We start from the raw sequence: 20,667 nt of genomic DNA on the forward strand, positions 1-20,667 counted from the left end.
CCTACAAAATGTATACCACACACAAGGTGCTGCAAGGCACAGCAAGATCCTGTGTTTCAGGGAAGTGCTAGGCCTCAGGCACTGAAACTGAGCATGCTGGCCTCGTCCAAAACACCAACTAGGAAGAAGACGAATAGCAGACAGTTTGTATAAAACACCATTCCATTTTCTCCTTAGCAAATCTGTACAAAAGGCAGGAGAGGCTTCTGTGGGAGCCCAGACAAGCAGGGATTTTGTAAAAACATTAAATATTGGGAGATGTAAAAGTACCAAAAATAATATGGCACCACATCCCCCCAAAACCATGAGACTAAAGCGGCGAGCACGAGGCAGCGGTGCGTCCCACTTCAGAAGTAGCTCTGCAGCGGCTCCCCCAGCACGGTCTCCAGCTGCTGGACTGTCTTCTGGCACTGACGCTCCACTTCTTCACATTCGTCTAAAAAACAACACCAGCGTTAGAGTGGGTCTGCCAGCCATCCTGCCCAACTGCCACTGTCCCTCAGTGCACAGAAAGCACCCAGCAGGCTGTGACCCGAGCTGCTCCCTCACTGACCCCCCCCCCCCCACTCATAGCCATGTTCTTGTTCTTGGCTGCTGAAGAGGACCAAGCCACATTCAAATGCAAGTTCCAGAGGGACTCCTATATAGGAGCTCTCGGCCCATGTTAGACGTCAGACATAAAAGGGTGTGCTTCTACCCAGATGCTAAGCCAGTGAGATACGAAGTTACCTCTTCCCTCACCATCCCCAATCAATATGAAGGGCATTGGGAGGTCCGATGTAGAGGCATGTCAGTGCAGAGGTATATTCTCGCTTAAAGCAGCTCCACCTGCCACTTAGTGCTATCATCAACATCTTTAAACTTTCTGAGATTCTGGTTTCTTAGGTTCTTTTAAAAGAGGGACAGTGTGAACCCACTGCAAGATTATGTCACCACTCAACACTGAGCACCAACAAGTACAGCTCATCATTCCAGGGGCAACTGATTATGTCCTTAATGGCACAATGAATCATAGGAATAGTTGAAGTTACTGCATGAACAATACAATACACACTGCAGGCTGCTCTCAGTGACTGTGAGGTCACAGCTTCCTGACTTGTGCCCCAGGCACGGGTAAAGGACTCAGACAAATCTGTGTCAGCCAGTGGCCACAGGGTTTTGCATCTTTGTTTATTAGCTTTAGGCTTACCTTCCATCAATTCTGCTAGAAAAGGAATCGACTCCGGAAGCAGAACAATATAATTCTCTCTTAGCTTTTCAGCCACTGCTAAGACAGTAATCAAGGCTGCAAACCGCACCTGGAAGGAACAGGCATCAAGAATGAGACCGTTTCATCTGTTCCTTGCTGCTGTTCAATACCTTAAGACCTGACCTGACTGGAGACGGTGCTCTTTACATAGTGTCCATAAGGTAACACTTTAGTAGCCATTTGAGAGCTATTTAGAACAAGGGTTGTTGTTAATTAATTAAATCTCTGGGGTCCCCCCGCCCGGCATCAAATTCCGGCGGGTCCCGGCGGCGGCGGCGGCGGCAGTGGCTCAGACATATAAACACAGGAAATAGCTATATAAGAATTTATTAACAAGGAGAGAAAGAAATAAAGGGAAAGAGAGAGAGAGAGAGAGGGAGAGAGAGAGAGAGAGAGAGAGAGAGAGAGAGAGAGAGAGAGAGAGAGAGAGAGAGAGGCAAAAGCCCCGTGTGAGAGGAAAAGCAGAAAGAGAGCGATGTCAGGGCGGGGTCAGGAGTTAAAAGGAGTGGGCGTGGCTAGGGCAGGGACCAAAGGAACAACAAGGGTAATCTACTTATCAGGGTCTTTCAAACTGTGTTCTAGCATTAAAATGTGGGGAAAAAATACTCGATTTCCTTTACCAAAAAAAAAAAAAAAAAAAAAAAAAAAGCCAATACAAAGATGGCTCGGGGGGTAAAGATGCTTGCCACCAAGCCTGGTGCCTGAGTTCAATCCTTAGGTCCACATAAAGAGAGAACTGACTTTTGCAAGTTGGCCTCTGACCTCCATAAGTGCATGACAGCAAGTGCATGCCCACCCTAATATATAAAAGTAAAACAAAACATAAAAAAAGAAAAGAAAGAAAAAAGCAAGTCATACAAAATAACTAGCCAGGAGGTAGTTTGTTGGGTTGCCTGAGATGGTACCACCTGGCGATGGAGTGCCTTGACATCTCTGACAGCATCTGTATGGCCAAGACACCTACTTGGCTAGTCTCATTTCAGCACTGAATAAAAGTCTGGGTGTTCCCACATAACCTGCCGATCATGAGCAATCCAAGTAGCTATGGAGCATCGACAGCAGCCCGCAGAAACAAAATGGTCCCTTTCAATTTGGAATAATTTTCATAATTCATTATATTTAATCAAGATTTTCCTAACATGTAATCAAAATACTAAAATAAATTTGTTTCTGCAACTATGTAAGAACCTATGATAGCTTTACTGTTTCCAACTCCTAAAAAATGTAATCAATTTAAAATAAATCTGACTAAAAGTCTGCTTTGGCCTGTTTACCCAAGTGAGATTCTCATGAGAAAGTGATTTATTAATAAAACTTCGAGAAAATTCCAGGTAAGGAATGTCCACGTACCCTGAGTCCATTTCTACTCTAAAAACAAGGACCGACTTCAAGTGGTTACTATTTTAGATGAAGAGGAATTTAGAAATATTTTAATGCTTATGCTTGCCATGACTAGGAGGTTGAGAAATATAGCTATTTATAAAGAGCCTGAAAAAGGAATAAGGAATTTTCTATTGTATATGTGTGTGTATGTATTTGTGTGTGGTGGATGCCACGTATACTTGTGTGCACATGCATTAGAAGGCCAGAGGCCAATTTTAAGTGTTGTTCCTCAGGTGCCACCACCTTGTTTTTCAGCACGTCTCTCATTCTTACATGGCACTCCCGGACACACATCATCATGCTGGCTTCTGATGTGTTCTGGAGATCAAACTTCAATCCTGTGCTTGCACAGGAACAATGAGCACTCCATCAACTGAGACATCTCCCGGCCCAAGAATTCTTCATAAAGGCTAGCATTCTCTATCATACAGTAGACCAGACTTCTAGTGATGAGACCTAGGGCTAGACTCTCCCTATCAGTGTCCTGGGGCTGGCATCCATGACTATAGGTGGATATATAGGCCACACCCATGGGGCGATGCAACTTCAGCTTCAGAGACTGTGACCCCCAGACCTCACCTTAGGGGAGGAGTCCCTTGTCTTCAGCAGAATCTGGTAGTTGAGGGGCTTCCACATGGAGTCGTCTGCCATGGCCACAGAAAACTGTGCGATGCAGGGCACTAGGTGCTGTGTCACTCGCTCTTGGAACCGCTCTTCTCCTCCAAGCCTGTTTTCCAGCTGGGAAGGGAGACGTAGGTGTCACCTTGCTCCTGAGCACACCCCTCGTGTGTGTTCTCCCCACCCTAACCTTGTCTCTTCCCTCTGGAGCTCAAGTAGCTACAAAAGCCCTTTCCTGTGGTGGCAGGCATGCCCAGTGAGGCTCAGTTGACAGCCAACATACCTTTTCAATGGATAAACTGACAATGAGATTGTATTTCAGGCCTTTTGAAAAGTTCCCAGGTAAAACTCAACACCACAATGAAGACAAGTCATACCACGAAAAGTCCATTTTTGAATAATATTTTCATAAAGGATCCCTCCCCTAAAAATCACCTTTTAAAAATAAGTCTTGCAAGCTACTATGTAGCACACATAAAATGGCAAAGATCAATCCAGGCAGCCTCAGTGACTGAAGACCGTCCAGTGGGTTACCTGATCCACCAGGGGCATCATTAAGGCTTCTGCTCTCTCTTTACTCATGAAATTCTGGGTGTCGAAAAGGAAGATCTTGTACAAACAGCTCAAGATGAACTCCAACAACAAGCAGCACTTTTCAGGGTCCTGCTCAGAGTCAAAAAACGCTTCATCTGCAGGAAAGAGCACAAGTGGGGACACTTCTCAGTTCCTGGTGTTCTAGACATTGCCACAATAGAATGACTACAAACTGTAAACGGTAGAACCTGACAGTGGGGCTCTCCTTCAGAGCAAAGACTGCAATGCTTAGCTGGGCAAGTTCAGTGACTTCAGCTAGCTATAAGCAGAGGAGAGACCAACTCAAATAGAGATGAGCCACGGTCTCTCACCTGTATCAGGAAGTAAGTACTCTACCATGACTTTCTCCAGCCTCACGTTTACTATTACAATAATGGTAATAATGCACACTTCATTCTTTCTCTGTGCCCACCGATTACTGTTCGTTCTAACATAACAGAAAATCACCATCCTTAGCAGGTAAGTCAAGGAACATGAAAGTCTTTTCTGAGCTCCAGGTCTCATGCTAACTGCCTGTGTCAGACACATGGACAAGGCTGGTACTGGCCCAAAGGAGCTACCAACCTGTTTTGGAGATGTTTACTTGGTTCAAGGTGTCTGCAAAAGGTTTCACCAAGTGGCCAGCAAACAGAGTGAAAAGGCCTTTCAACTTCTCAGCAATACAGTTGGCCAGATTGTAGAATGTCAGTAGTCTGTCCTTTGGGGCGTCTTCTGTCTTGGCCCAATCATACAGCTACAACCAGGAGAACAGTGATGTCATCTACTCATCCTGCCACTTACAACAAGCACGAGATTCAGGGAAGAAAGCCTCACCTTGAAGAAGAGAGGCCTGAATGTGACCTCAGAGAGCTTCACCACCATGGCAACTAGACAGTCAATGATCCGAATTTCCGTTTTCCCAACTTCCTCTAGATTAGCCTGAAAATAAAGGAACTAATTAGACAGCATGGACTAAATGCTTTGGCAAGGACAAATGCTGCACGGCTAATTCTTACCGGGCTCTTGCACAGACAGGGAGATGACAGCTCTAGGGTATGGGGAGGGGGAATCAGCTCACCTCTGAGTGCTGTGCCCGGAAGTCCAGGGCATCCAGGAAGAAGGTGGTCAGCTGAGATTGGTGAGACAAGAGCTCTTCCTTCTTCATCACCGTGATGTGCTCTTGCAAGATGCTCATAAACGGGCCCATGTGATTCTACCATGAATGCAGCAAAGAATACAAGTTTATTTATTTTGTCTTAGAGCTCAGTGCATCCTCACACATTCAGTACCAGCTTCCCTCTCCAGAGTCCAACAGTCAATGTAACCTCACCTTCCAGTTCTTCTGGATCTGCTTGAAAGTCTTGCTAATGGCTGGCAGCAGGACTCGAGGTGAGAGCATAGTGGCGAGGGTCTTTTTAAGAGATGTCAGGCGGATGTTAGCCTGGGAGGCAGAACCCATTTCACTAGTGATTTTCTCTAGGTGAATCACCTGTAGGGACATGAAAAACAGTGACTGAGGGCACTGGACTATGCTGACGACCACACTCACAGAAAGGCTTGGTGATGGCAAGCAGCCAGCTCAAATGGCAGAGCACAGAATTCTTTTAAAGGAAACTGACTATCTTCAGATATAACTAAGTAGATGTTTCTCCTAACTGGAAGCCAGGGAAGGTAAGCAATGAGCCTATAAGCACAAAGGCCTCTTGGCCCGATGGTTTTCCTACAACTCATGTTCCTCCTCACTAAAAACAGTTGAGGATGATTCCAGCAGCCTAGCTCCCTTGCAAGACAATGACTTTGAGCCCCAACCTGTAGTCAATGAATGTCAAGTCCCTAGCACAACGGCAGTCAAGACTTCAGCTTCACAAATGACAAGTGATCCCACAGCAGAACAGTAATAACCCTGTCAACAAGTGGTTGACACTCAAGGGTATTTTCAATCAAAAATGCCACTTGCCTACAGTGTGCTGACAGGCAACCACTCCACCTATCGTGGAGGAAGTCCACTATATGAAACACCTTACAGTTAAGAAAGCTTTTCCATCAAAACCAAAGCATACTGGTTTTCAAAACTAACAGTAGGGCCCGGCGGTGGTGGCGCACGCCTTTAATCCCAGCACTTGGGAGGCAGAGGCAGGCGGATCTTTGTGAGTTCGAGACCAGCCTGGTCTACAAGAGCTAGTTCTAGGACAGGCTCCAAAAAACCACAGAGAAACCCTGTCTCGAAAAACCGAAAAAAAAAAAAAAAGTAACAGTAGGCAACTCTACCTGCCCATTCTCAAAGATCTGAGGTAAATAAAAGCAATACATTCTGTACTACTGAGAAACGGAGCCACCCTACTCAAAAAGGGAGCCTTGCCTGTTAGCTCCATGATGAAGCAGAAGGGACAATGGCAGAAAAAAGAGATACACGTTCAACAGACAGAAACAAGAATCATGTCTGCCAAACGGTGGTGAATGAAGAGCCAGTAAAGGGACTGAAAGGGTAAAACTGTTTCCCTTGCCACCCTGGGTAGCAAATCATAGCTGACCAGAGCCTACCTGGATCAGAAGTCCTTCCAGGTAGGGGCTGATGAAGTGTGGGAGAGTCTCAACAACTTTGTGCAGGGCAGCCAGGGCGCTGAGCAGGCAGACTTCACTGTGGACCAACTCACTGGTGCTCTTCATGGCTGCCAACAGCGATGGCATCAGACTGGCAAGAAGGAACAAGTGCATTAGAGCAGCTTTACAGCTCAGACACGCACTGAGAAGGGGATATGAAGAAAAGCCCTCGGCAAGTTGGGCTTGCTATATAACCCTGTAACCTACAATGTACAGAATACTGCCTGCGTGTTTTACACCACTTGGTGCCAGCAGTGCTGACACATTGGTAACTATTACAGAATGTCCTCCAATGACGGAACACGTGACGTAAGCACGGCAGCTTACGAAGAGAAACCCTGAGGTATGCAGAGAATGCCCAGTATTACACACGGCAGGGCTTTAAACAAGTAACTCGCCACAGCTGCACAGCTGGTTATGGTCAGAGCCAACAGCAGTCAAGAGCACCGAGCTTCCCTCTGTGGCAGCAAAAGGCTGCTCTGGCCATGTTTCTCAACAGGGAATTGCACCACTGCTCCCTAAGCACAGGGATTCCACAAAGGAAGAGCATCACCAAGCAAGGTGTCTGAAGGTCACAGCAACGGTGCACTTCCCAGTGAGATCAATTTTTTCACAAGTCTATTTTCATGCACTTTCTATCTCTAGTCGAGAAGCCCAAAGGTCCGCGAGACATTCCCCCCTTTCTGCTGTAGCGGCTCCTGTTCCACGGTACCTGGGAAGCTGAGGGATGGCCAGTGCTTCCAAAGTGGAGGTCACCTCCGCTATGCACAGCAGGGCACTTCCCAGGACGTTTTTCTCCTCCTTTTTCTCTGGTGCTATCAGCTTTACTGCAGTGCTCAGAACGGGTATGAAAGGCTCTCGGTTCCGTGCTCCAAAGTTCTTGCACAGGAGCTTTAGGGTGTATAGCGCTGTCTGTCTGTTAATCGCTTGTTCGTCTTCTGCCTCCTTTTTCTTATGCTGCACGATGTCTAGAAGGACTGGAACCAGCTTTAGAAAGCGGTGAACCTGAAGAGGCAGTCAAAATGACCAATAATCAGAGCTATAAGGAGGGCCAGTCTCCTTTCCCATCTTCCCTGCTTGGGTCTATCTGATGTGACTCAAGTCCCAAGCCACACAACCACATTCAAGTGACTGTTCCTTTTTAGTCCCCAGTGGAGCAGTGTTAGCCAGGGCCTTGATCATGTTAAATGAGTGTTCTACCATGAGGCTACAATCCCAACCCTCTTGCGCCAGATCTCATTACCGATGGTTCTGAGCCACCAAGTGGTTGTTGGGACTTGAACTCAGGATCTCTGGCAGAGCAGCCAGTGTTTATCTGTGGAGCCATCTCAGCATCCTCAGCCCTCTTTTTGCATTTGACTTTTGAGACAGGGTCTCACTAAGCTGCCCTGACTGACCTAGAACTCACTATAGAGTATGAACTTGAGAGCCTCTTATCTTGGGCTCCTAAGTGCTACCATTTCTAGTTCCAGCTACATTCCTTACAGCAAGCACAAGTCCACTTTAACACACCTTCAGCTTGAGAATGAACAACACACGTCTGTCTCACATAAACACACACAGTATGCCAACCCAGAGAGCAATATCCTCCCAGTTTAAACGGTGTACCTGAGAAGACAGCTCTGCAATAAGCAGACGGAGGGATGTGGGTTTGGAAAAGGATCCTCACTCACCATTTTCTTCTTCCACAATGTGTTCTGCTGTAGCTTGTTATTCAAAAGATCCAGAGCTTTCCTACGAACAGATGGCAGGGGGTTGCCTACCAGCCCTCTGATGACATAGATGAATGTTTCTGTAGGCAACAAGGCATTGACCTATAGAGAAGGGAACGATTAACACAAAAGAGAAAAGCAACTCTGTAATACAGAGTTTTTATCATTTTGACAGAAAGTATACCTATGTAGCCCAGGCTAGCCCTGAACTCGGATTTGAGCGCAGGGACTATATACATATACCACAAAACACAATGTCCAACTCACATTCTTGTTTATCACAAGCCCCATGGTAGCAGACATTTTATACAAAATTCTTACAAGAGCTCTCAGGTAGTTATTACTAATTACAAACAAAACTGAGAACCCTACACTGAAAGGAAGTAAACTACCCCAGGCCATGTCCTAACTTCAAGGGCAATCATTTATCTATTACATCTAACAGTGGGGCATTCTATTACCCCACTGCAATGAAGCAGAGCATCACACACACACACGATAAACCCTTCATCAGATTTACTGAGCACGTGTCTCGTGGGTAGGGAAACGCTTGCTTTCAGACAAGGAGCACTTGAGCTTCCTCGTGTCAACAAAAGGTGTCGCTCCAAGTGTATGGTTAAAGTGGAAGTTTAAGTCAAACGATCCTACAATGACATAAAAACTGGTGACAATGACGAGTAGGGAGAAAAGTGAAGCCAACCTTATCCAGCGTGTCGTAGGCTTTGCTGAGCAGGGCTCTCCAAAACTTCACAGTCTGTTTGTCTGCATTCTTCTCCACGGACTGAGCTACTGTGTTAATGTAGCCAAGGACTGTCTCCAGCAACCTACAACAGAGGCACACTCAGAAAAGGCAACCTGGGACCTCAGAATTCCTTCAGGAGGGAGGGGAGAGGCAGTATCCTCACTCTGCTTCTAGGTTATCTAGAGGATCACCAGTCCAGGGAATCTTCACTGTGGCTAGGAGCCAAGTATTTAGGGCAAAGAACGTCTTCAGCGAGAATGAGAAAGGCAGGGGCAAGTGGCAGTAAAGATAGGCTGCGTATCTGTTACGCCCTACCACTTCCTCTGCAAGTTTGAGTTATTCCCCAAAAAGGAAAAAAAGAAAAACATACCTCTGTTCCAGGCCATGTAGGATCTTAGGACCACCACTTTCAACCACCTACGAAGGGAAGAAGCTCATGAGAACAGTGTGGATGCTGACGATGGCATCACTTGATACAGGTTCAACAACAGACTATTCCCACCATCCTGCCCCAGAAACTGTTCTCATATGACAGGCTGATTAGGTTCAGATGACACTTACTGGCTGTAGCTGATGACTGGGTTTGCCTATCTGTAAAGCACAGCAAGATTCAGAAAAACACAGCAGCACGTAACGCTTCTTTTATGGAAGTGACCCTGTGAGCTATACACTTAGGGTAACTGCTTCCTGGTCCACTCTTCCTGTATCCCAGACCATCAGACAGTCTGAATCTGCCATTAAGTTTTTAGACAGTGGTTGGGTAGTGGCAGCACACACTTTTAATCCTAGCACTCCGTAGGCCATCCTGGCCTACAGCAGTTTCCTGGACGGCCAGAGCTATACAGAGAAACCCTGTCTCAACAAAACAAATAAATCGAACACCCGCCTCCCCCCCCCCCCCCCCCCCGGCAAACCCCAAATCAAACCAACCGAACCCAAAGTTTCTAAACTGCATATACATTAGATTATTAAGAGCTGTGTATGGAAGTTTATCTTGCTCTAGTTCCTTCAGTCTGGTGACATATTGTTCCTCTGTAGATACATTTAACCACTTCCTTATATATTGCTAGATAATTTATGTCTTTTTTCTCTCTCATAGATTGAATACCACCTCTTACCTAAAATGCTTAAGATGAGACCTGCTTCAATTTCAGATTTTTTTTAATTTTGGAAACTTGCATACAAATGATAGCGAAGATGGGACACATGTCTAAACATGAAATTACCTTATTGTCTGAAGGTAATTTATGCTGTGATTCTCCTGTGCTTCTGTTTCGATATTGACCTGACACAGGAAGTCAGGTGTACAATTTCCCACTTATGGTGTCAAGTAAGTGGTTTCGAAAGTTTTGAATTTTGAAGCATTTCTGCCAAGTTCAGATCAGGGCTGTCCTGCACTAGTGAAGCTTGAGGGCGGATTTTAAGTCTCATAAACAACTAGGCAGGCTTTACTCCCCTCTAACCCCACTGCAATCTGCCACCAAATGCTTTCTGAGTGGCTGCCTGCGCTCACACACCACCCACCTGTACATCTTGTCTTGTAACCTTGTATCTCTCGGTATGAACAGCTTTGCCATTTCTGCCACTTTGAGGGGCAGCCTCTCACTTTTTCCACATTTCTTGATTTGCTCACTAGGGCACTTGGGTTGTACCAAGTACTAACTAGCCACTTATGGTTCCTCTTCATCAAAACTCTAATCTCTGTCAGTGTTGTAATGGAAACATGATTTTACCCACAAAATGCAGTAATCTAAGTCTACAGCTTTCTACTTTGCCTATGGTGGCATTGTGGTAAATCAAAGCTTGAAAGAAAAATTATTTCTCCTTTGATCACAATGTTGTTCTCGATTTTCTTTTAAGAGTTCTAGGTGTTGCTTTTCACATCAAAGTTCTTACTATACCTAAAATTACCTGATGTACATGGTGTGAAAGCAGACTCACCTTCCCCCATAAATAGAAACAAACCATGCCAGCGTTAGTACTTGAACAGCTCTTTCTTCGTGGACTTGTAAACCTTCTGCACTCTTCCTATCCACCTCTACCTAGATCTGTTTCTCCTCTTGGCCATCAGTCACAGTGACTCATCTGATTACTCTTTCTCTAACATTTTGCTTAACCCTCTGCTTATCAATATCATATTTTAAAGTTAACTGAGGAAGTGCAGTAAACTTATATGTTAATCTAGAGAGAACTAAACTCTTTGAACAGTGGGTTTTTAAAAAAAATCTAGTGTGTGTATGTGTGTGTGAATGTGCTCTCGTGTATGCTACAGTGCACTGTGGAGGTCAGAGGACAGCTTGCAGGAGTGGGTTCTCTATTCCTGCTATATGGGTTTCTAGGATCAAATTCAGGTCATCAAGCTTGGCAGCAAGCATCTACCTGCTGATCCTTCTAGCCAGCTCAACAGTATGCTATATCTTCATATGCATGAACACTGTCTCTGTTGGTATTCAAGTATTCTTTTGTGCCCTTTAAGATCCTGGAAATTAGCTGGGTGGCGGCGGCTCATGCCTTTAGTCCCAGTACTTGGGAGGCAAAGACAGGTAGATCTCTGAATTCCAGGTGAGCCTGGTCTATAAAGCAAGTTCTAGGATAGCCAAGGCTATACTGAGAAACCCTATCTCAAAGAGAAAAAAAAAAAATCCTGGAAATTCTTTCAGAATATTCTTGGCAACATTTCTTTAGGCTGAATTTTCAGTACCTTATTTATGTTGTGTTGCTTATGAAGTTTTCCCCTACAATTTAAATACAATAGTAGCATTCTATAGAGGTGAGATAGCTGGTTACCTTGTGGAGATAACCCTACCACACCAAGTCTATTAGGAAGTTGCAGAGCTCAGGGATAGGTAGGTCTAAGAGACTGCTGATACTTTTTCCTGATTCTCATGCTCCACTTCTTTTCTTGCACAGAAGGGACACCAGAAGGCACCTTAGCTCCTGACTTTTGGAGAGGCACCAACACTTTCTCCATGACCATGTTATAAACCATAGTTTCCTTTCTAAAAAGGGTTATCAGATGGCCGTGCTGTTCATTATCTTTCCTCAGAACCAGGAGGTTTATGTACTGGGCTGGCAGACCCTTGGTTGTTAGCAGTCTGGGGCTGGCATGAATAATGCTATCCCCACTTGCCTGGGAAGGCCTGTTGCTGTGCATCCTCACATGCTTCTGCTGAGCCTATGCTGCCTGAGAATGAAGTCACTGGGTCTCAACTCTGGTGGGTAATGTCCAGCAGGTCTGCATGGAGAAGTTTACTGTTTCCCCATTATCTTTCTTGGCATGCCTCTTATTTTCACAAGACATTTGCCAAGCTATTTTTTGCAAGTCTAAAACATCAGTCTTTGGCAAAAGCAAGATCACTTTTTAGCATAAACCCACTTAAAGTACACATCACCTTTTTAAGGAAATGATTAGAAGCCAGGAGTTGGGCCATGAAGGACACTGACAAATATTTAAAATGCCGAAGTTGCTTGCTTGTGTGCGTGTCCACCTTAAAGACTGGTAGCATTTCGTCTTGTACTTCACTCTTAATAGACATTGTCTTGGGGTTGGCTTCTGAAAAACAGCAACAACACAGACAACTTTACTCATCTTCAACGCTAATTTGTCCACTGAACTTTCAGGTGTGGCACGGAGAGCGGGATGCCATCTCAGAGAGAACTGTGCTCAGATAGGACACCAAACTCCTCTGCCAGGGCAGTGAGCAATGGGCGCACATTCACCGAGGAAGCAGCCACTCCACAGGCCTGAGAAGTGTGGGTCAGTCAGAGCAGAAAATACAACACAATAGGAAAGTGGAGACATCAGACACTCCAGCTCTGGATGAGTTCCTGAGAGCTGAAGCCACGTCCATGTGAAACACTGGCCTAAAAGCTGAAGCTGTGTATCTCAGAAATTCTAAAGAGCCGCTAGGGTGTTAGAGGTAGGGTGCGGTCAGGTCTTTGGTAGGCCACTTAAAGCCCACAGTTCTTGATCTGTGGATACACTAGGTTCCAAGGACTGCCTCATTCTTTCTGCTCCTCCTCAGCTCTCAGATTAGATGGTAGCCAACACCTGAGCCATGCTTACCTTCTTTTTCCTCTGGCAGCTTTTCCAGATACTGGAGGATAAGCATCAAGCTCTGGACCTGATGCTGGACACTGAATTCACAACAGACGGAAATCCAGAACTCAGTATCTGCCTCTAAAATAGCATCCTGTTTAGAAAGAAAAGGAAAAGGTCAATAACTGCCTAACAAGTACATCAGTAAACATACACTAGGGACACACCCAGAACACATCCTTCAGCAGTTTGTCACCAGATGAAAGGTGTAAATCCCTTCAGCTATTCAAAGAACTGCACAGGAGCCCAGAACCATAGGTGAGGCTTCAGATCTGTTTCTTAGAAACAGTCAAGGGCTCTTAGAAGATGTTTGTTTAAAGATGTTCCAAGTCTACATATTCTGAACGCTTAAGAGAAACCAGGAACTGTCCTGAAGAAGCCTCTGGGCGAGCACTGTCAAATGATGCACATTAAGCTGAAAAATCTCCCAAAGCCCACTTGACATCACCCATTCCCCTTTACCAGCCCACCCAATATTCTGACCTTTTCTCCATAAGCAGCCACCAGCACTGTTTTGGTGACATACTGTTCAAAAAGCAGGACGAGGAGAATCCACAGGAATTTTTCTGCACCTAGCGTGTCAACAAGCTGAACAAGGATGGGCAGGCGCCTGTGCTCTGGCACGTGTGGAAGAGCATCCACAAACACACCGATGATTTTCACCACAATCTCTTCAACATTTCTAGTGACTTCTATAGAGTCCCCAGTATCAGACTGCAAAAAAAATCAAGCAGGGAATTGAGTAAGCACTAATAACCTTTTCCCAAAACCAGCAGAGGGACTAGACCAATCAATGAAAATTCAGTGAGTGTCTGTCTTATCTCAGGTCCTACTTGGCTCTGAGGGAAATATAGCATAAGGTACTGGCTTTGCCTCCCTGGAGTTATCTGTACAAAACAAGATGTGCACACACAAGCACAACAGAAGGCAGGAAACACTGCACAGGCATCCTCACAGGGGCAGAATCTAAGTAGGCTCAGCACAGAAAAGCCAACAGCTCCCCACTGCTTTCAGAGCCACGTTCAACTCATTTTAGTCTGGTACCCACAATCAAAACAAAGTGACTGAGAGGCTGAATCAAAGAACTGAAAGACTAAGCCCCAATGCCATCTAATTCTACCAACAAGTCCCTGCCAACCGGCACTGTCCCTCTTCACACACACAGTGTACGTGCTCTTTCCCATACTTCAGATGGCGCTGCCATATTTCTGTATAAACTGTGCCCTCCCTTTCATTGGTTCAAATCCTATTTCTTACTAATTTTTCTGGTTATCTCAGACTATGTAGACATTTTCTTATTCTCAACCCTTTATCAAACAATGTACATATACACACAGAAACATACAATAGGCACACACCCTCCAGATACCAATGTATTGAACATAGAGGAAACACCAAACTAACACTGAGAATTAAAAGGAGACAGTGTGAAGTCAAAAGCATTACAAATGGTATTAAAAAGTGGGGGTAAGAGATAACCACCCTTTTTTGCTTGAAGCTACTTTTCATCTCCTATATTTGTTTCCCACCGGTAAAGACAATATTCTCTGAGTCTTGGCTCTCAGACCATGTTTAGAAAACCCGTATTAAATTGGATGCTAATAAGTTTGGCAATGTAGCTGTAAAAGTTCCTTTCTCTTATTTTTTCTTTACTGTATTCTCGATCTAAAAAGCTCATTATCAAATCATGAAGCAGTCAATATAAAGTTACTCATCACGATGTCAAAATGCTTTCATGGCTACAGTGCTGTCACTCAGGGGAACCAGATTTAACGTATTTGAGGGTAGGACCACAAGATGTTAATTTGTAAGCCCATTTGCTGGCTTCACCATTATAAAATTCAGGACACAGAAGAATCAGAATATTTCCAGACTGGCATTTACACAAAATTGTAAAAATTATAAAAATGAAAGAGTAAAACAATGATGGCAGCACCCAAACAGCTTACCTGGATAAGTGCTGGAATGACCATTTTCACTGTCTTGCTAATAACTTGAAAACTATAAGCATCATCTAGGCGCATGACATTGGCTCCCATGAATGTAAAAATAGACATGATATTATGAAGAACTTTATCCTGAAATAAAGCACAATTTTTACCATTTTTCTATTTTAAATACCAAAGATTTATTTTTTTAAAAAAATCACCAATAAAAATAGCGCTATCTTCCCTCAAAAACAGGCAAGTGGCTGGGGCTACGGTTATAGCTCAACAGCAGAGCGCCTACTTAGTACGTTCAAGGACTGAGGTTAATGCTCTACACCACCAGAAATAAAAACAAACAAAAATGGGCAGAGCTTAAGTTTCCAAATATAAATAAATGGTCAAAGTAGACAGAGAGCAGGGAAAGCAGATGAACAAGAGACTGTGATATTAGATCGACAAAACCCACTCTGCATCCATTACCGTGGCTAGGAGTTCTACAAGGACGGCTGTCATGTCTTCATGAGGTAGATGATAATCAAACTCGGGTTTTTTTTTTTTTAATATTTATTTATTTTTTATGCGTACAATATTCTGTCTGTGTGTACGTCTGCAGGCCAGAAGAGGGCACCAGACCTCATTACAGATGGTTGTGAGCCACCATGTGGTTGCCGGGAATTGAACTCAGGACCTCTGGAAGAGCAGGCAATGCTCTTAACCACTGAGCCATCTCTCCAGCCCCTCAAACTCGGGTTTTGTCTTGTCTGTTTAGAGTCTTCTGGGGATTGGCAGGCTAATCTTCCTGGATAGTTACTATGCCCGTGTCGGCACCGTATGAAGAACTAACCACATACTACAGCTGAAGCTTCACCACATCCCAGTGAGAAAAGTTACCATCATTCTACTTTACTAACTGAACCCGCTGCTTCCTCTTTTTTTGGCTAGACTGGGAACCAAACCCAGGGTCTTACATCTGCCAGACAAAAACTCCATTGAGCCCCACCCCTTGCCTAATGAATTTAAGTCAGTACACACCAATGCATTTCCATGGAAGAAAAGACCTGAAACAGCCACTCAAGTCTTAAACCTTTCACTTACCGGAAATATCCCAGCAACAGTACCCAGGAGCAGCAGGGCCTGGTGGTGAGTCTGCGGCATCTCCGACAGGCGGATACACTGCACTATCAACTCTACATTGAACTTCTCCTCATCTACAATGTCTACAGTGGAGGGAAAGGAAAAGGTCTGTGGCTGATACATTCATGTGCAAAGCAGATAGTTTTTCTGCCCTTCTCTTCTGCCAAGCACATACCTTTAGGTATTCTGCCACCGTCTGGGGAGAGTTTTTGGCAGATGTTGAGCAAACAACTCAGAATTAATTGTTTAGTGTATTCCATGTTTCCCTGTTCCGATGACAAAGGTTCTAAACACCTTGGGGGAACCACAGAAGAGAAACAATTGGGAATGTAAAAGTTAATCCAGCCACATTAGTGACCACTGTCCAGAATTTATTCAATAGGGAATAAAGAAAAGCCTATCATTTAACAGTCTAACATGCAAGGTTTTAAACTCTAGGTTTTTTTTCCTCATATAACCAAGTACAGATCAGATGATTTCTCCTCTCTATGTACTTTCTTTTCACTAACCTGCTAAGAATCTTCCAACAAATGTGGAGAATTATTTTACTTTTTTAATGACAGCACACTCCTCAACTCAATGGCAAACCTCTACAGCTGTGCTTTCTAATAATTTACAATTAAACTATAGCAGGTGTTATATAGCATCCTCAAAATACAAGTGAGGCGGCCCAGATATGGCACTGGAAGTTAAGTAGGAAAGCAGGCAGATGAGGCCAACCACCGCACAACATAGGAGGCCAGCTATGGAAATCGTAACGGTAACTAAAACTATTCTTCAGTATTTCAACTACAGTACAACGTCCTTTAATGGACAGTCAAAACAAGAAGAGTATTCCAAAAGAGAGAGATAAATCAACGCGGCAAAATTTCTACCACTCTATTATCTCACAGACCAAAGCCAAGCCCTTACCTTGACAGCAAGTTAAAGAGAGTTGGAATCAGTATCTGAGGGCTTTTGAGCTTCTTTTTGTGCTGCAGTAACTCCAGGATGAGGGTGACTCTCTGCCAGTAAGGGCCCTCAACTTCTTGGACAGATTCTACATCTTGTGATTTTCTGGACAACAGAGGAGAAAAAAAAAACTGAAAATGCAAACACCATTATGTGTGTTTATGTAAAATGGGTGGGTTTCTAGAAGTCATGATCAGAGCAGCCAGAGCCTAAGGAACAGGAGCAGGGCCCCTGGTGTGTCAGAGCGCTTACTTCTGCTGCATTTTCTGCCTTCTTGTTTGCTGAATTGTGCCCAAAGATTTGGCTTTATCTCGCGGCTCCAGTTCTATTCTGACTTGTTCAGCATCAACAGAAATCTGAAATATTGAAAGAATGACTAGTGATATAATTCACTGGGACAAGATTACAGCAATAGTTGTAATTAAATTATCAACTTCAAAATAAGATCAACACATTACTGCAATGAACAGGACTACACAGGTTGATGAAAGCATCTCAGTCTGCTTTTATGTCATTATGCCATGTGAGGCCTGCCCAGCCCCCAATACACTACTAATGGCCTCTTATGCATTATTTAAGGTGAAAACTCAAATACTCAGCTGAATAGATTACTCTGGTATCTTGGAATCTACTCATCTCAGTATATGCTTATTTCATCATATGCTATGGACTCATTGTCACTAAGTACAAAAGATTGTTCTGATAATCACACTTGCCTTACAGCCAAGGCTGAGCTTATATTAAGCTGATACGGTATGCTTGAAAATATGTCTTCTTTGGTTTGTCTGCTTTTGGATTTTTGAAGATAGGGTCTCAGTATGGAGCCTAGGCTGGCCTTGAACTTGTAATCCCCCTGCCTCTCACTCTTCCAAGTAGGATTAAGGGTGCATCAATCTCTGGCTTGCAAATATTTCATGTGCACAATAGTCTACTGTGGAAGATTAAGTAATGAGAGTAAAAAGCTCCCTTTCACAATTTTTGAAATATCTTATCATGGTCCCATTGGCTGTGTTTCAATTGAAAAGGATCTACTTATCATTATATTATATTTAAAGTCTGCTGAAATGCTATCTCTATGATCCTAATTATCCCCATTTCTTTAAAATAAAAACGAGAAGCAGAGGTGGTCCCATGAAAAGGGTTTCTTTAACTGAAGGGCCAGAATGGCACCCTAGCTCTGCAAGCCTCCTGCCCTCCCACTGTCTGATGTAACCTCAAGAAAGAGCAGAAGGGAGGATAGTTCCAACCAAAGCTAGCCCACACTCGCCAGCACGAATCTAACTTGGAGGTTCACTTTAGCTGAGCCCTCTTGCCAGCACACACTTGTTTTCTACGGGGTCCTGGATCTGTTACAGGCATCTCACAACTTCATGTTCATCCCTCTGTGGAAAACACCCTGGCTCTACATGCCAAAACAGATATTTCTCACTAACTGGAAAGAGTAACAGATTCTCACTCAAAGAGACTATTTAGATATGGGGTAGAAACAAGAAATCTTTTTTCCCCCAAAAGTTCTGAACACCACAAGTAAATATTTAGAACCAATTCAAAGAAAAAAAACTGTCAAAAGTATTTGTGAGATATTCATTAAAACATGACTATGGACTGAGTAATAAATGATGTCAAGGAATTCTGGCATTTTTTTTTTCCAAGTATGGTGCAGTTGTGAGAAAATGGCCTTTTTTGGTTTTTCGAGACAGGGTTTCTCTGTAGCTTTGGAGCCTGTCCTGGAACTAGCTCTTGTAGACCAGGCTGGCCCTGAATTCACAAAGATCCGCCTACCTCTGCTTCCTGAGTGCTGGGATTAAAGGCATGCACCACCACCGCCCAGCAAGAAAATGCCCGTTTTTAAAAGGTGAAAACTGACATGCATAGGAATGGAAATTAAATGTTCTAGACTTACTTTAAAATACTTCCAAAAAAAAAAAAAAAAAAAGAAGGAAAAATCTGTTAAAGATTTGAGAACTAAATCTGGAGATTATAATTTCACTATTTTTTAAATTAACTATTTTATGTGTATCGGTGTTTGCCTGCATATACATCTGTGTACGACCTATACGCTTGGTATTTGTGCAAGCAGGAAGAGGATGTCAGATGTCCTGGAACCAGGGTTATAAACCATTGTAAGCAGCAATGTCGGTTCTGGGAATCCAACCCAGGTCTTCTGGAAGAGCAAGTGCTCTTAATTATGGAAGCCATCTCTCCAGCTCTGAATTTCATTAACCTTATTGTTGCATGCATTCTGTGACTATGGAATGTATGTGTGTGTGCAAGTGCAAGTGGTGAGCCAACATACACATCAAAAGTCTTCCTTGAGGGGCTGGAGAGATTGGTTAAGAGCATTGACTGCTCTTTCAGAGGTCCTGAGTTCAATTCCCAGCAACCACATGGTGGCTTATAGCCACCTATAATGAGATCTAGTGCCCTCTTCTGGCATGCAAACAAACATGGAAGGAATGTTGTATACATAATAAATAAATAAATCTTAAAAAAAAAAGTTTTCCTTGACTGCTCTTCACCTTATTTGAGGTGTCGCTCACCTGAACCCAGAACTCAGCCACAGAGCCAGTATACCTGGCCAGCTTGCTCTGAAGATCCTGTTTTTGTCTCTCTCTTTCTCTTTTTTTTTTTTTTTTTTTGGAATCAGGATTTCTCTGTGTTGCTTTGGAGCCAGTCCTGGAACTCACTCTTGTAGATGAGGCTGGCCTCGAACTCACAGAGATCCGCCTGCCTCTGCCTCCTGAGTGCTGGGACTAAAGGTGTGCACCACCACCAGGCCTGTCTTTGTCTTTTAAGCACAAGCACTACAGATGGGCTACAATGCACAGCAGAATTTATGCAGGACACAAACTCCATTTCTCACACTCATATGGCAACTACTTTATTCACTGCTCCTGCCATTCTCTATTTCAGTCAATTCAGGAAATGGAATAATCCACCCCAATGTAGCTAGGTTTCAATATACATAAAAAAGTGACAAGCAGTTTCAATTCCATCTTATACATTACGTATCTATTTAAGTAAAATCAGGTCACCTTGCTCAACATCAAGCCCCTCATAATCCCTATTCTTCATGAAAAAGGCAGCCATACCTACTGAGTAAGAACTAAAATAAGATAACCATATGCCCTAACTTATTAAAAATATATACTTCATATAACAATAAAAAAAAAAAAGGTGAATAGCCTCGCCCTACTTTGTTTGTCCTGTTTCCTGCACTTGGATGGTAACGTGTGGTCTCTCAGCTTCCTGCTGGATCTGCCTGCCACCATGCCTCCCTCACCATTATGGACTCTCCCTTTAGAACCATTTGTGCTGCGCTCAGTCTTGCTCAGAGAAGCTTCCTATACAGAGGGCAGTAGTTTTTGCAAAAGACCCCTAGCCATTCAATAGACTGAAAGTAAATGACTGTGAATGTCAGCCACAGATGGGACGTCTGTACTGACCGCCAGTACCAAACAAGGCTCGAGGAACTTGGGGTAGTGGGCAGAAATCATCTAAGACTGGAAAGACGGAGAATGCTGTGAAATGCTGGACTCCCACGCGAACTCACAGCAGCTGTGCTTACCTGCACGCCTTTAATCGCAGCACTCTGAACTCTATGAGTTCGAGGCCAGCCTGGTCTACAGAGTGAGTTCCAGGACAGTCAAGGCTACATAAAAGAAACCCTGTCTCAA

The 20,667-nt window shown here is 44.0% G+C and overlaps 1 protein-coding gene across 3 annotated transcripts in view; it reads right to left on the reverse strand.

The window, feature by feature from the left end:
• Window positions 1–143: 143 nt before the first annotated feature.
• Window positions 144–20,667, reverse strand: part of Heatr1 (HEAT repeat containing 1) — a 45,448-nt gene continuing 24,924 nt past the window's right edge. For all 3 annotated transcript variants that reach the window (XM_075970206.1, XM_075970208.1, XM_075970207.1), the window contains 21 exons: window positions 17,243–17,346; window positions 16,952–17,095; window positions 16,215–16,333; window positions 16,001–16,122; window positions 14,927–15,055; window positions 13,461–13,691; window positions 12,945–13,071; window positions 12,271–12,431; window positions 9,249–9,295; window positions 8,837–8,960; window positions 8,098–8,238; window positions 7,137–7,429; window positions 6,365–6,515; window positions 5,154–5,312; window positions 4,902–5,036; window positions 4,658–4,762; window positions 4,409–4,577; window positions 3,785–3,939; window positions 3,212–3,370; window positions 1,190–1,298; window positions 144–436 (listed from right to left, as the gene is read on the reverse strand). In XM_075970206.1, coding sequence (XP_075826321.1) covers window positions 348–436; window positions 1,190–1,298; window positions 3,212–3,370; window positions 3,785–3,939; window positions 4,409–4,577; window positions 4,658–4,762; window positions 4,902–5,036; window positions 5,154–5,312; window positions 6,365–6,515; window positions 7,137–7,429; window positions 8,098–8,238; window positions 8,837–8,960; window positions 9,249–9,295; window positions 12,271–12,431; window positions 12,945–13,071; window positions 13,461–13,691; window positions 14,927–15,055; window positions 16,001–16,122; window positions 16,215–16,333; window positions 16,952–17,095; window positions 17,243–17,346 — 2,973 coding nt within the window. In that variant the 3' untranslated portion in view covers window positions 144–347. The remainder of the gene's footprint in view (window positions 437–1,189; window positions 1,299–3,211; window positions 3,371–3,784; window positions 3,940–4,408; window positions 4,578–4,657; window positions 4,763–4,901; window positions 5,037–5,153; window positions 5,313–6,364; window positions 6,516–7,136; window positions 7,430–8,097; window positions 8,239–8,836; window positions 8,961–9,248; window positions 9,296–12,270; window positions 12,432–12,944; window positions 13,072–13,460; window positions 13,692–14,926; window positions 15,056–16,000; window positions 16,123–16,214; window positions 16,334–16,951; window positions 17,096–17,242; window positions 17,347–20,667) is intronic.

Source organism: Microtus pennsylvanicus, chromosome 4, assembly GCF_037038515.1.
Source record: "Microtus pennsylvanicus isolate mMicPen1 chromosome 4, mMicPen1.hap1, whole genome shotgun sequence".
In the NCBI taxonomy this organism is placed as follows: domain Eukaryota; kingdom Metazoa; phylum Chordata; class Mammalia; order Rodentia; family Cricetidae; genus Microtus; species Microtus pennsylvanicus.